Genomic DNA, 14,734 nt, shown 5'->3' with positions numbered 1-14,734 from the left:
ATGGTGGTGGGATTCCTGTGGTGTGTACACACCTTGGGAGAATGATGGTGGTGGGGTTCCTGTGGTGTGTACACACCTTGGGAGAATGATGGTGGTGTGGTTCCTGTGGTGTGTACATACCTTGGGAGAATGATGGTGGTGTGGTTTCTGTGCTGCAAGTGAGCCCTGATCACACTTGGCTCCGTGCTGGTACACCTTTAAAGGCCGTTTGGCTGTACAGCAGTAAGAGTTTGCATGCAATGTTCATCCCTTTGTTTGTGGAGGTTTCATTAAAGGTGTATGGAATGACCATTTTTTCTTATCAGATTATTACTACATAACAAATAAGTACTCTGACAGCTTTCCGAAAGCAGTACCAAAATCTCGGGCTTATCATACGTATGAAGTGGGCGTTATAATGAACTGGGCAGTGGTGGTTCAGTTCTAGAATTCTTGCCTTCCATGCAGGAGACCTGGATTTGATTCCCTGCTAATGCACCACATGTGCCGCTGCCACCCATCTCTCCGTGGAGGCTTGCACGTTGCTATGATACTGAACAGGTTTCAGAGGAGCTCTCAGACTAAGATGGACTGAGAAGAAAGACCTGGCAGTCTATATCTGAAAATCAGCCAAGGAAAACATTATGGATCCCAGCGGTCCGATCCTCATGTAACTGATCATGTGATGGGGCAGGTCCAGGCAGCGCTTAGTTCCGTTGACCATGGGGTCCCCATGAATTGGGGGTCAACTCGACGGCAGCGAACAACAACAACATAATCTATTTTTTATTTTCTTGAAGTTGTGTAGACACTTGAAGTCAGTGACCTGGGGAGACATTGGAAAAGGTCAAAGTAGTAACCGCCCCAGGAAATTTGGAAATTTGTGTGTGGGCTGAGGGAGTCAGGTGGGTGGCAAACTACTTTAAACCAAACATCACTGTATTTAAAATAATGGTATTTTGATCCACCATTGTGAGCAGGCTGAGTAAGAAAATGAGAGGATTTTTTCCGCCTTTCCTGCCACCCCTAGGCTATAATCTTTGCAAGGGAGGCACCGGACAATCCTGATCTGGAGACTCCCTCTAGACCCGTGTATCCCTGAGAGGGATCAGCAAAGCAGAGCATCATGTAGTGTCTCCAGGGGGACCTTAAGTTACCTCCAGCCCAGTCCTTTCAATGTGAAAATTAACTGAAGCCCAGACAGGCGAAGTTAGACTAGAATCTGCTTTGACTGGCTTCTTGTGAGTGCTCTTACTCTACACTGGGCTGCTAGAACCCCTCAAGATTGAAAGGTACCCTATTCAGGGACATTCCTGTACTTGTAGAAATGGTTCCAGGCTCCCAGCTGATGAACAAAAATGCTAAGCATTGTGTTATAATCTGTTAAACCATATTACTAATTTAAGCTTTGCGGTGCGATAAGTCACAGATGAAGCTACAGAACTTCTTCGTTTATCTAAAGGGTGATTATTGATAGACATACCCTAGCCTGTACTGCCCCGCCAGTTTTGGAGAGGGGTTCAGAGCACCAGAGAAGATGCTGTGAGTTTGCTGGCAAATGAAGACTAGCTGACAAAATGTACCCATACCCACAAGTGCAAGAAAATTATGGTTATGTTTTTGAGGATATAATATTCCTGATGTTGTCAGTATTTACTTCTTTCACCTGTCCTGCTCTTTTATACCACAGATAGTCTTGTGAAACACCTGTCACAGGAAGTAGAGCCATGAGTGGCAGCTGACAAACTGGCTGAGGGTGTGGGACACCTGGGCTATGTCAGGAAGACAAACCTTAAGTTTAGTTTGGCACAGCTGGGGCTAGAACTCGGTATGACAGGGTTCCCTAACAAAAGTTGTATGTACTGAAAATGAAAGCTATGTCTGAGGCAAAGATTAATCGGGGAGGGGCACATAAAAATGCCAAAATTGGAATCCATCTATAGCTGACAGAAAAGGTAAATTGGAGGCAAAGCCAAGCAAAGCTAAACAAGAATCAGAATACCTGAGGCTGCTTGTTGATTCAAAAAGGTGAGGATAAACAGACCTCTGAGGAGAGCAGAGAAAAAGCCACGGCACAGACTAAAGACGTCAGGGATGCAGCCGTGAGGCTAACCCAGACACACTGACCTGAGTTGGATTTTCAAACAACATTCTATACTGAGCTTGTTTCTTCAGGTGTGAAGAATGCTCCCAATCTGAGTGACGAGCAGCAGGTCACCGTTTTTAGAAAATGAAAGACGTTACAAACTGTGTATCCTTAGTCTCTTAAACTCCAAACCAACTGCCTATCTACCTAGTGCGTTTCTCACGGGCCCCCAAAAAGCTGCCAGGCTGTAGTTTCATGTACATCCATGTACTTCTGCATTTGTCTGCCTCACCTTTCCCACCATTTTCATTTGTTCACTTTCAAAATGATTGTTTAAAATACTATTTCTTCTTTATGGGAAATAATAACCAGTTAGTGGGCTGAGCAAGTACCACCTGCTAACTTAATATGGTACAGCGATACGGTTGATGACGTAATTTGGATGTTGTTGTTAGATACTGTAGAGTTGATTTCGACTCAAAGAGTGACCCCGTGTGACAGAGTAGAACTGTCACATCGGGTTTCCTAGGCTGTAATCTTTATGGGAGCCAGTTGCCAGGTATTTCTCCTGTGGAGCTGCTGGGTGGGTTTGAACTGCCAACCTTTTGGCTCAGTTAGCTGCTGAGCACTTAACCATTGCACCACCAGGGCTCCTTGTAATTTGGTTAGGAGGCTTTGAAGCACCATGAATTTTATAAATGAATAATCCCAGGAGAAAATAGTTTATTTCACATTCTTACTTCCTCAAACAAATTTACATACAAGAGATACTGTTGTTGCTGAATTGTACATGTAAAAATTGTTGAATTGGCAAATGTTTTGTTATATGTATTTTTATCACATGCACACACACAAAAGATATTATTGTTAATTTCTGACATATACTAAATAGTGAGACCATAAATTCACTTTTTATCAGTCATAATTCAGAACACCTTATCTACTAATGGAATTTAAATGAAACATGAAAATACTATATTGAAATACTTATATGATATATAATTTGTTTCTTTTTAATATGAACACGGAGCTTGCTTTTTAAAAATGATAGTTTCCAGGGCTCTTAGGAGGAATGGCTGATGCTAGGGCTGGGGCAGGGAAAACACAAGATGAGTCTTGGAGCATCTTGTAGTGTCAGAAAGCAAGGAAGTGTCAAAAAACAAACAAAAAGGACACAAGATTGAACCTGAAAGAAGTCCTAATGACCAAATCAGATAATCTGAGCAACACAATAAATAATGAGAGTATTGGATTACAATTCAAAGAATAAATAACTATCCATGAGCCCATCCTGATTGTTATGGATTGAATTGTGTCCCCCCAAAATGTGTGTCAACATGGCTAGGTTGTGATTCCCAGTATTGTGTGATTGTCCTCCATTTTGTCATTTGATGTGATTTTCGTATGTGTTGTAAATCTTACCTCTATGATGTTAATGAGGCAGGATTAGAGGCAGTTATGTTAATGAGGCGGGACTCAATCTACAGGATTAGGTTATATCTTGAGTCAATCTTTTTTGAGAAATAAAAGAGAGATGTGAGCAGAGAGGAAGGGGACCTCCTACCACTAAGAAGAGCCAGGAACAGAGCACATCCTGTGGACCTGGAGTCCCTGCACTGAGAAGCTCCTAGACCAGGGGAAGATTGATGACAAGGACCTTCCCCCAGAGCTGACAGAGAAAGAAAGTATTCTCCAGGAGCTAGTGCCCTGAATTCGGACATCTAGCCTCCTAGACTATATGAGAATAAATCTCGATTTGTTAAAGCCATCCACTTGTGGTATTTCTGTTATAGCAGTACTAGATAACTAAGACACTGATATAAATAAATTACTGAATAAATACATAAATGGGGGAGGAAGCGCAAATCTTTCTTACAGAATTTCAAATAGTGTACAGTGAAACCTGTGAGAACCAGAACTCGACAGGACTGCCTTGTTTTTTTGGGTCTCAAAAGTTTTCTGCCTTTGACAGGGTGCAGTCTTACCACTTTTCTATCACTAGTTTCAGTCGAAAATATTTGAGTTTTCCTTCTCTGACAGGTTTCCACCTTACACAGGTAGCTTTTACAGGTTTTACTTAGTAGATCTTCCCCTTCCAGGAAGTGGCACTTAATTCTCCTCCCCTTGAGTGTGGGTTCAACTGAGTGAGTCATTACTAACGAGTAGAGAATGGAAGGTGGAAAAGAGTAACTTTACAGTGGAGAAACTTGCCAGACACCACCTTAACCAAGTATCAAAGCTCATCATCCTAAATCATGTTGATGTCATGTTCCCACTGAGTTTGATGAGAAGGCTCTTCACTTCTGTGGTATTCTTTCCAAAAATCTATAACCTCAGCCTAGTCAGGAAAAAGTAGCAGATGAACCCAGATAGAGGGACATTTTACAAAGTATCTGACCAGTATTCTTCAAACATTTCAAGGTCATAAAAAACAAGGAAAGACTGAGAAACCACCATAGATTTGGAGGAAATTAAGGAGACATAACAACTAAATACAATGTGGTATTTTGGAGTGGATCCTGGTATAGAAAAAGGAAATTACTGGGGAAAAATTTGAGTAAAGTCTAGTTTGTTGTTGTTGTGTTCCTACTTATAACAACTCAGTAGGACAGAGTAGAACTGTCCCATAGAGTTTCCAGGGCAGATCGCCCAGGTGTTTTCTCCTGCAGAGCCACTGGTGGGTTCAAACCACCTGCCTTTTGGTTACCAGCCGAGTGCTTAACCATTGCACCACCAGTGCTCCTTAAGTCTAGTTTAGTTAATTGTAAATCTAAAATTATTCCAAAATAAAAAGTTAAAAAAATTATGATTCAAAATTCAAAGTGCTATAAATAAAAATACATCTTAAGATATTTTTAACATTTCCAATAGTCATTTTTTCACTATTTATTTACCACTTACTATGTACCAGATGCTGATAGACATAGGTGTTTAAATCCGAGGTGGTCCCTACTTGCATGGAACTTAGGGTCTAGTGCAGGAGAGGCAATAAACAAGTCAACAAGCCAATGAAAATATAATTACAAAATCAGGATCGATTTTGTGAAGGAAATAAACAAGATCAATAAGATCACCAGTAGTTGTTTGCTTTCTTTGTGATTATTTGAATTATTTTTTCAATGAACATGTATTCTGTGTCAGAAAAAGCTATTTCCCAAACCTAAGTGCCCTTTTCACAAAACCTTAGCAAACTGTCTAGTTTCAGTGATTCATTTTATACTGAAGGAGCCATTATTCCACGTTGCACTCAGTAGTTTTTGCCTACATGTAATATTGTTGTAGGGAGAAGGTAAATCAACGTCTCCCTGATATCCCTAAGCTCTTTGTACCTGTAGCAAAATAGAGAAACAGAAACCATTCCATGAGGGAGAAATAGGGATAGTTGAGGCAAAGCTGGAGCTAGGAGAGTTTTTCTGATTCTTTGACCAATGCCATTTTACTTCACCAGACTGCTTCCTTTGGATTATTATTGACAGATGCTTTAGACAGCTAATTATGAGAGCTTGCTAGCCTGAATAATGACTCAACTTAACGCTGATTCCCCAAAACAAGGATCACCCTACTCACAACCTATTCTCAATATCAGATATTAAAAGAACTAAGAAACCCTTCTTTTGAAAAGTATTCTTCTAAGCTAAATAATGCCCAGTGAAATATTACATTTTTGGGGAACTTGACAATGATAAATGATGTTGAAAACTAGGGGTAACAAACGAAGAAGCTATATCTGCTTATCGATTCTCATATGCCCTGGAAACAGCATAAAAAATAGCCCGTACTTATACAGTGGTCCTTTTGAGTCATGCATTATGGAAGTTTGATTTGATTCAAGCTAAATATTTCTACGTCTTATGGGTTTCAGCAGTTGGAATGTTGACCATCTATAGTTTAATTAACTATATGTATAATTATGTATAGTTATATAGAGCACATATGTATGTAACTCCAGTTTTGAGTTTTAATAGTGTGTTGGAGTGTGCAGTTCAGTGTAATCACATTTAAAAATTATTTTGTGCCCCCCCAAAAGAAGCTTTCATTGATTCCTTCTATTTTTTTCTGTTTTTTCCCCCCAGAAAATATTCCTGAGAAAGATCTTCATGGAAGACTTTATATCAACCGTGTTTTTCATATCAGCGCTGAGAGAATGTTTGAATTGCTCTTCACCAGTTCATGCTTTATGCAGAGATTTGCCAGTTCTAGAAATATATTAGGTGGGCTCTTTTGTTATTATCTAATGATAAATTTGGGAGAACTTTATTATCCTTAGTGAGGTATACTGATTTATGTTGTCAGGGAAAAGATAAACAAAATTAGACATGTTTTGATTTTATTATGGTGATATATAAGCTGATGTTTAAATGTTTTGGCTAAATTCACATATAAATAGTATAATTGTTTGATTAGTCAGATCCTGCCTACGATTACTTTATTGAATCAGAGTACTGACCCTTGAAAACTACATTTATTCACTGAGTTCAGAAGGGCCCTGTGGCACGATGGGGTGCTGGTAGATGCTGTTGAGTGTAAACTGGTACAGCCACTTTGCAGGATTGTTTGGCAGGATCTGCTACAGCTGAATGTATGCATTCTCTGTGAGTGTGAACAAGTACACTCCTGGGTGCATACCCATCACGGATGTGTACACATGTGCACTGAGTAACATACTGTAGTGTTCATAGCAGCATTATTTATAAGAGCCAGTAACTCAGAATGGCCCAAAAGTTCATCAGTAATAGAATGGATAAACAAATTGTGTATGTTCACACAGAAGAGTATTCTATAGCAATGAAAGAAAAAAAAAAACCAAACTACTGCTACTTATAACAATATGAATACATTTCACAGATGTATGTTAAGCAAAAGAAGCCAGACATAGTATACGTGCATACTATATGATTCCATTGTATAAAGTTCAAAAACAGGCAAATCTAATTTGTGGAGATAGAGTCAGAATAGCGTGGTTACTGCTGTGGAGAGTGGGGTGAGTGAAGACGGGAGGAGCTTCTGGGAGGCTAGTGAAGTTCTGCATCGAGAGCTAAGTGGTGTATTCTGGTGTGTCTCCTTTGTGAAAATTCAGGGAGCTGTACACTTGAGATTGCAGTGTTTGTGCTATGGGAAAAGTACAAAATAGTCCGCTTAGGAAATTCATTATAAGGAGGCCTTCAATGGTTGTGTGTTAGAAGTTTCTGTTTTGCTGAATGTCTCAAATACAGTTATAGTTAGTTTGAAACTCAATTTATCGTAGTATATCAAGGTACTGTATACTTTGGGAGCATATAGTTTGGCTTGCTGTGTAAAATTAAAAGACAGTAGTAACAGATTCTTATCAGGTGAGTCATTTGACACAAGTCAAAGAGAAAGTTACTCTGTGGTCAATTTAAATGTAGTTTACAGGTCAGCCATTTTATTAACCACTAGATATTATTCTTTATTTGCAGATTTTACATAAACATAGTTATATATTCATAAATTATATTGTTGATATGGATTCTAGTTACAAAAAAAACACTACTTATTATTGAGTAGAGTAGCAGAAAAATTTCTAGTTGATAGCTATTAATTGAATTGTTTATATTAAAAGTTTTATAATTTTAAAAGGCCATTTATCTTATTCCGATCTTCAGAGTTTAAAGATGTGGAAGATCCAAGAGGGAAATCTTCCTCTTCACTTTGTAGCTTATATTAACTTTGTATATCTGTTCTGAATCTATTTTGCATTTTCTTGCTATTTATTCTTCACCTGGAGACTTCCTTTTCCAGGGGACTTGGATACGTTATTTCCCTTTGCTAAGATGATGCCCCTTGATGCAGTGCCATTTCTGTGGCTGAAAAGGCCCAGGAGGGGCTAGTGTGTCATTCCGTGCCGGTACTAGATGAAGCTTGTTGTTTGGTCCACAGCTGCATTTGTTGTCTGATATCACATCTGGCTTCAATATGGATGTGGGTGACTATATCTGATGTTATAACTGGCTTTGGGAAGCAAAAGCTTTTGGCTAATTCCAAATCTAAACAGGTATAGGCATGTTGCTGTTCAGACCTAGAAGTAGTCAGAAGCTTTGCCCAAAAGAGCAGATCTGTTCATGATTGCACACCATATTGCTATCCTCTGAACTTGCTCTTTGGTAATCAAATTTGTATTTCTAGAGAATAAGTGGGGCCCTGGTGGCGCAGTGGTTAATAGCTTGGCTGCTAACCAAGAGGTCAGCAGTTCGAATCCACCAGCTGCTCCTTGGAAACCCTATAATTTAAAGAGAAACTTTTGTATAATTGATTGATTGTGGATTTCATCCAATTCCAGCATTAAAATGGCTATTGCTGGATCGATCTTTTTATTATTATTTTTTAATTAGGGAACTTTTAAATAGGTATTCTTTTTAATCTTTAAGTTCTATGACACTACTTTTGTAATTAAAGGCTCAGTTTTAGTCTTTTTACCCAACTTTTTAACTTTGACAAAATCTAAACCTCAGAAAAATTGCAGAAATAGTATAATGAAACCCATATACCTTCACCTAGATTCACCAGTTTTAAAACTCTGTCATATCAAAGATTCTTTGCCCATTTTTTAATAGGATTATTTGTCTTTTTGTTGTAGAGGTGTTGGATTTTCTTGTAGATTATGGAGATTAGACCTTTGTCTGACTTGTACTGTCCAAAAATTTTTTCCCAGTCTGTAGGTTCTCTGTTCTCTTTTGGTGAAGTCTTTTGAAGAGCATAGGTGTTTGATTTTTAGAAGATCCCACTTATCTAGCTTATCTATTGGGGTTTGTGCGTTGATGGTTATGGTTTGTATCCTGTTATGCCGTGTATTAAGGCCTGAAGTGTTGGTCCTATTTTTTCTTCTATGAACTTTATAGTTTTAGGCTTTATATTCAGGTCTTTGATCCATTTTGAATTAGTTTTTGTATACGGTGTGAGGTATGGGTCCTGTTTCATTTTTTTTGCAGATGGATATCCAGTTTTGCCAGCACCATTTGTTAAAAAGACTGTCTTTTCCTCATTTGATGGACTTTGGGCCCTTGTCCAAGATCAGGTGACCGTAGGTGGATGGATTTACATCTGGGTTCTCAATTCTGTTCCATTGGTCAATGTATCTGTCGTTGTACCAGTACCAGGCTGTTTTGACTACTGTAGCTGTATAGTAGGTTCTCAAGTCAGGTAGTGTGAGTCCTCCAGCTTTATCCTTCTTCTTCAGTAGTGCTTTACTTATTCAGGGCTTCTTCCCTTTCCATATAAAGTGAATGATTAGTTTTTCCATCTCTTTGAAGAATGTTGTTGGTATTTGGATCGGGTTTGCGTTGTGTTTGTAAATTGCTTTGGGTAGAATTGTCATTTTCACAATATTGAGTCTGCCTATCCATGAGCATGGTATGTTTTTCCATTTATGTAGATCCCTTTGGGTTTCATGCAGTAGTGTTTTGTAGTTTTCTTTATATAGGTCTTTTACATCCCTGGTCAGATTTATTCCTAAGTATTTTATCTTTTTAGGGGCTATTGAAAATGGTATTGTTTTCCTGATTTCGTTTTCATCGTTCTCCTTATTGGTGTATAGGAATCCAACTGATTTTTGAATGTTTATCTTGTATCCTGCTACTCTGCTGAATCTATTAGTTCCAGTAGATTTCTCGTGGAGTCTTTAGGGTTTTCTATGTATAGTATCATATCATCTGCAAACAGGGACAGTTTCACTTCTTTGTTACCAATTTGGATGCCCTTTATTTCTTTTTCTTGCCTTATTGCTCTAGCTAGAACTTCCAGCACGTTAAATAGGAGTGGTGATAAAGGGCATCCTTGTCTTGTTTCTGTTTTCAAGGGGAATGTTTTCAGCCTCTCTCCATTAAGAATGACGTTGCCGTTGTTTTTGCATAGATACCCTTTATTATGTTGAGAAATTTCCCTTCTATACCTATTTCATTGAGAGTTTTTATCAGGAATGGGTGTTGGACTTTGTCAAATGCCTTTTCTGCATTAATTGATACGATCATGTGATTCTTTTCTTTCCTTTTATTTATGTGGTGGATTACGTTGATTGATCTTCTAATGTTGAACCATCCTTGCATACCTGATATGAATCCTACTTGGTCGTGGTGTATTATTTTTTTGCATATCAAAGATTCTTAAAGTGTTGCTTTGTAATCCTTGCTTTTTATTACTTCAGTTCAATATGTAAAAAAAAAAGTTCATGTGCTTTTTTATATACTGTTGCCATTTTTCTGACAATTTCCTCCCAGGTTTGTTATATTATAGTGAGCTTTACTTCAGTCTTGGGGGGTTGGCTATTACAAGGCATTGTTAACTAGATCCTGTTCTTGCACATGATATTCAGTGGTCCCGTTGGTCACACTGGTAAAAATACAAATGTGACATATTTGGGAAGGCGGATGCTTTTCATCTGTCTGTGCTGATCATTGATTGCTTTGTTGAATAGTGTATAGTCTTAACAGCACAATTCAATAGTATCTTTAAATTTTCTCTTTCCGATTAACCGTAGATTATTTGTATCATTTTCCTACACAGGCTGACATATGACCAAAGTAATCTTCTGAACAGTTAAGAGTTAAATGTATACCTTATTTAAGTGTATAAGAAACCTGGGATGAAATTATAATAAAAATGGCAATCATTATTATTGTACACCTAAATAAATAATTATTACGGTAAATCCTGGGTAATAGATTCTCTGGTTTGTGATGTTACTTTTTAATTTAGTTGTAAGATTTTGCCGGATACTCAAAGGGCAGCTTCAAGATCCCTCTTTAAATCTCTGGGCCTAGCTGTGTAAAAGAAATTGAGTGAAATTGGCTTGCTTCATTCCTTTGATGATGGATAATGGATTAGATAAAGGCCCCCATACTTCCGGCTGTTGATGAATAGCAGCCAAACATACTGAGTAATTGCCTAAGTCCATTTGTGCTAACAGCAGTAGGTGACTTAGTCAAGTCTTTTAATAGAGTTCATGACACTCTTACCTATACTCTCCTAGTTTTTGGCTTATGTAAAATGACCTTCACTGGATAGTGTTATGTTCTAAAGCTATATTTCTGTTCAAAGTGTGTTTTTATTCACTTGTGTTGTCCCAAAGCAAAGGAAGGAGAATTTTGACCAGGATCTTGCCATGAATACAAAGCAGTGGGATGATCCTGTAGCCTTCTTAATGAAAAGGTTGTATAGTCATTTATATTCTATTTCCCTACCTTGATTAATTAAAGATTTCAGCAGACAAACCATTTACATTGTAAATTTGACATATGATTTCTCCACAAGTTGGGATCAAGGTCATATTGTTGCATAATGACAAATACGCTGTCTTTTAGAGTTTTGTTCTCACCCAACAATGGGAATGTTGAAGTGTTATTCTGTCTCTGTGTAATAAGGCTGGTACCTTAACTTCTCCTCATAGGCACTGGGACTGTAAAAAGAAGCCCAGAGATGAATGAACTTTTAATATTCATCTTTTAAAGAAAGGGAAAAGTATATTAATAGAAAACAACTGAAAAGTAAATGTATCAGAGATGGGGAATGTGTGACATACAAGAAGGGTTCTGTCATGGATTGAACTGTGTCCCTCCAAAAATGTATGTAGCAGCTTGGCTGGGTCATGATTCCCAGTATTGTATGATTGTGTTATCTGATGTGATTTCCTTATGGGTTGTAAACTCTACCACTATGATGAGATTATATGTGATCTCCTCATGTGTTATAAATTCTATCACTGTGATGAGGTTATACTGATTAGGCTGACAAGATTAGTGTCTTAATGCAATCTCTTTTGAGATATAAAAGAGAGAAGCGAGCAGAGACACATGGGAACCTCATACCACCAAGAAAGCAGTGCTGGGAGCAGAGCGTGTCCTTTGGACCTGAGGTTCCTGCGCAGAGAAGCTCCCAGACCAAAGGAAGATTGATGATACGGACCTTCCTCCAGTGCCAATGGAGAAAGCGTTCCCCTGGAGCTGATGCCCTGAATTTGCACTTGTAGCCTACTGGACTGTGAGAGAATAAACTTCTCTTTGTAAAGCCATCCACTTGTGTTATTTCTGTTGGGGCAGCACTAGATGACTGAGACGGGTTCCTAACATTTTATCTCTCTTTTCTTTGATGTTAAACTTATAATATACAGGTTATGAGGTGGCTAATGCTAGTAAAAATAAAAGCTTAAATAATTAAAAAAAAAACTACCTCTTTGATTCCATTGTAAAGTCATATCCTTCACATTTTTAGAATAATTCACTTTTTGTGTTTGCTGCAATTAGATGTAGTTTCTACTCCCTGGAATGTAGAGCCTGGAGGTGATCAGCTGAGAACCATGACCTACACTATCGTCCTTAATAATCCACTGACTGGAAAATGCACTGCTGCCACTGAAAAGCAGGTATGTCTGCTCTGTCAGTATTCCACAAGAGTCCTGCATGTGGGAGGAAAGAAGATAATGACCCGTCCGAGTTACAGGCATAGCCATTGAACAGTCTGTGAAACAGTCTGATTCTCTGAATTTTAAACCTTACATGGAGCCTGTTTTATTTATTTATTTTTATTACATGGTTGCTTCCACTTTAAGGCAAAATCTTTTGAGCACAGTGGCAGACTGAACACAGCCTATTAAAGGGCCCAAGGCTATAATACTTAACTTCATTCATAGTAAGAAAATAAGAAAGAGAAAGGGGGAAGGGAATTAAGGGAAGAAAGAAAACACATACTCTAAGATGCCTTTTCTCACCAGCAGACTGGCAAACATCCAAGTGGTTGACAACCCCTTCTGTGGGGAATAGGCACTCTCATACATTTCTGGTGTAGGATAGAAAAAACACTACAATCCCAACAGAGAGAAATTTACATATGGATTTACCCTTTGATCCAGCAATAGTACTTCTAGGAATCTAGATCAAAGATGTGCTTGATAACACGTGAAATGATATATGTATAATCTGTTCATGCAGCACTATTTAAATAGCAAAAATCTAGAAACAACCTAAATGTCCATCTATAGAGAACTAAATGAAAGAATCATGGTACATCCATATAGTGGAATACTAGGCAGCCATCAAAAGGAATGAGGGTGATTTCTATATACTGCTATGGAGTGATCTCCAGGATATATTGTTAAATGAAAAAACAAAGTACAGAATGGTGTGACAGTATGTTTAGTATGCTACCTTTTATCTAAGAAGAGAGTACATATATGGACACACACACAGAGAGTGGAAAGAAAACCAAAATAATAAAAATGGCTATCTGTAGGGGGCTGGAAGGGACAAGGCTGGAAGCTAGACCTCTATGAATGCACCTTGTTTTATAACTTTGACACCAGGGGAATGTTTTGCATAATTATAAAACAAAATTAAATCTAAATTTTAAAAAGGACCAGTCCTAAAAATGAAAGCAGAAGGGAACAAACAAACCTAACTGGATATTATGTTATTGGCTTAGCCACACAGAGGAGAATGTTTCAATGAACTTTAAAATGAGGACTTCGACTATACATCTTTTGGGGGATATAGTCTAAAAATGGGAAGAAACTTGCAAAGAAATCATAAACTGTTTTAAGTAACTGTACCATCATGTATATACATAGATAAGTGATTAAGCAATAAATACATCAATGCCATTAAAAGCCAATATTTTCAGTGTAAGAGAAAAATGGACAGATATCCAAGACATTAAACACCTTGTAAACTTAAATTTTAATTGGACACATCGGTATGAACTCATGATGTATTCTTCTCTTAAAATCTATTCTGCAACCTTTGGAAAGACTTAGCATGTAGCAGTGTAAAAAGTGAGCACTCTAGCTTCCAGACTTTAGTCTCTATGTATTATTTCCCGCCAAAGGGACCAAGAGTGCTTTAGAGAAATAGCTGATTTGACATCTGAGGCAAGGAGTGTATTAGATGAATCTGGATAATTTGTCACACCAGAGAAAGCTATCAGAATTGCTTGGAGTCTTGTCAAAAGATGTTTAAGAGCCAACATTGAGGGGGATCCCACTAGCTAAAGACAGGAGAGTTTGAACATAAAAAGAAGTAACGACTGCAATGGGTTAAAACACATCAAACATGAAAAATTCCTGAGTTAATAACTTCTTCCGAAAAAATAAAATAAAATGTACTTGTTGGTCATCTTTTCATTATTCTGAAAAGTGGTAAATTACAAGAATCGGGATGTTTGCCTTTTCTATATAAACTGTATTTCGGAGTAACTAAGCAGATCATGATGTCTTTATGGAAGAATTCCAGCTAGTAAGTAAAGAGGGATAGGATAGGACAGGACAGGACAGGACATAATATAATTATAACCTTTAATGAAATAATGGAGCAATGCAATGATCTTCAATGGCTAATAAAACTATTAGATGAAAGGCTGATGAGAAATTTTATTTTGAATGGCTCAGACTCACAAAACCTAATCAATCCTAACATCAACAAAGAGAGACACCTAGATGTTATGTGCCTTCTGTTATATATTTGGAACTAGATAGCAGCTCCTATGATAATTCTTGCCAAATATCAAACCTGGTAATTGGTAATTAAGCCTCCAGCTTACCAATATGCCAGGTATGTAGGGGCTGGAGGGTTGTGTTAATGACACAACAGGACATAATCAACAGGATATCATTCGTCTATAAGACAAAGTCAACAAATAAATGGCAAAAAAAAAAAAAAAAGAAGTTGT

At 37.9% G+C, this 14,734-nt stretch overlaps 1 protein-coding gene across 1 annotated transcript in view; it reads left to right on the top strand.

The window, feature by feature from the left end:
* Positions 1–14,734, top strand: part of GRAMD1C (GRAM domain containing 1C) — a 73,642-nt gene that overhangs the window by 41,655 nt on the left and 17,253 nt on the right. Inside the window, exons 7-8 of the mRNA XM_004373674.2 lie at positions 6,139–6,276; positions 12,319–12,437. Of these exons, the coding sequence (XP_004373731.1) occupies positions 6,139–6,276; positions 12,319–12,437 (257 nt within the window). The remainder of the gene's footprint in view (positions 1–6,138; positions 6,277–12,318; positions 12,438–14,734) is intronic.

This window comes from Trichechus manatus, unplaced genomic scaffold (genome assembly GCF_000243295.1).
Source record: "Trichechus manatus latirostris isolate Lorelei unplaced genomic scaffold, TriManLat1.0 scaffold00026, whole genome shotgun sequence".
In the NCBI taxonomy this organism is placed as follows: domain Eukaryota; kingdom Metazoa; phylum Chordata; class Mammalia; order Sirenia; family Trichechidae; genus Trichechus; species Trichechus manatus.
The sequence above is the reverse complement of the archived record's forward strand: the minus strand, read 5'-3'. Positions and strand labels throughout refer to the sequence as shown.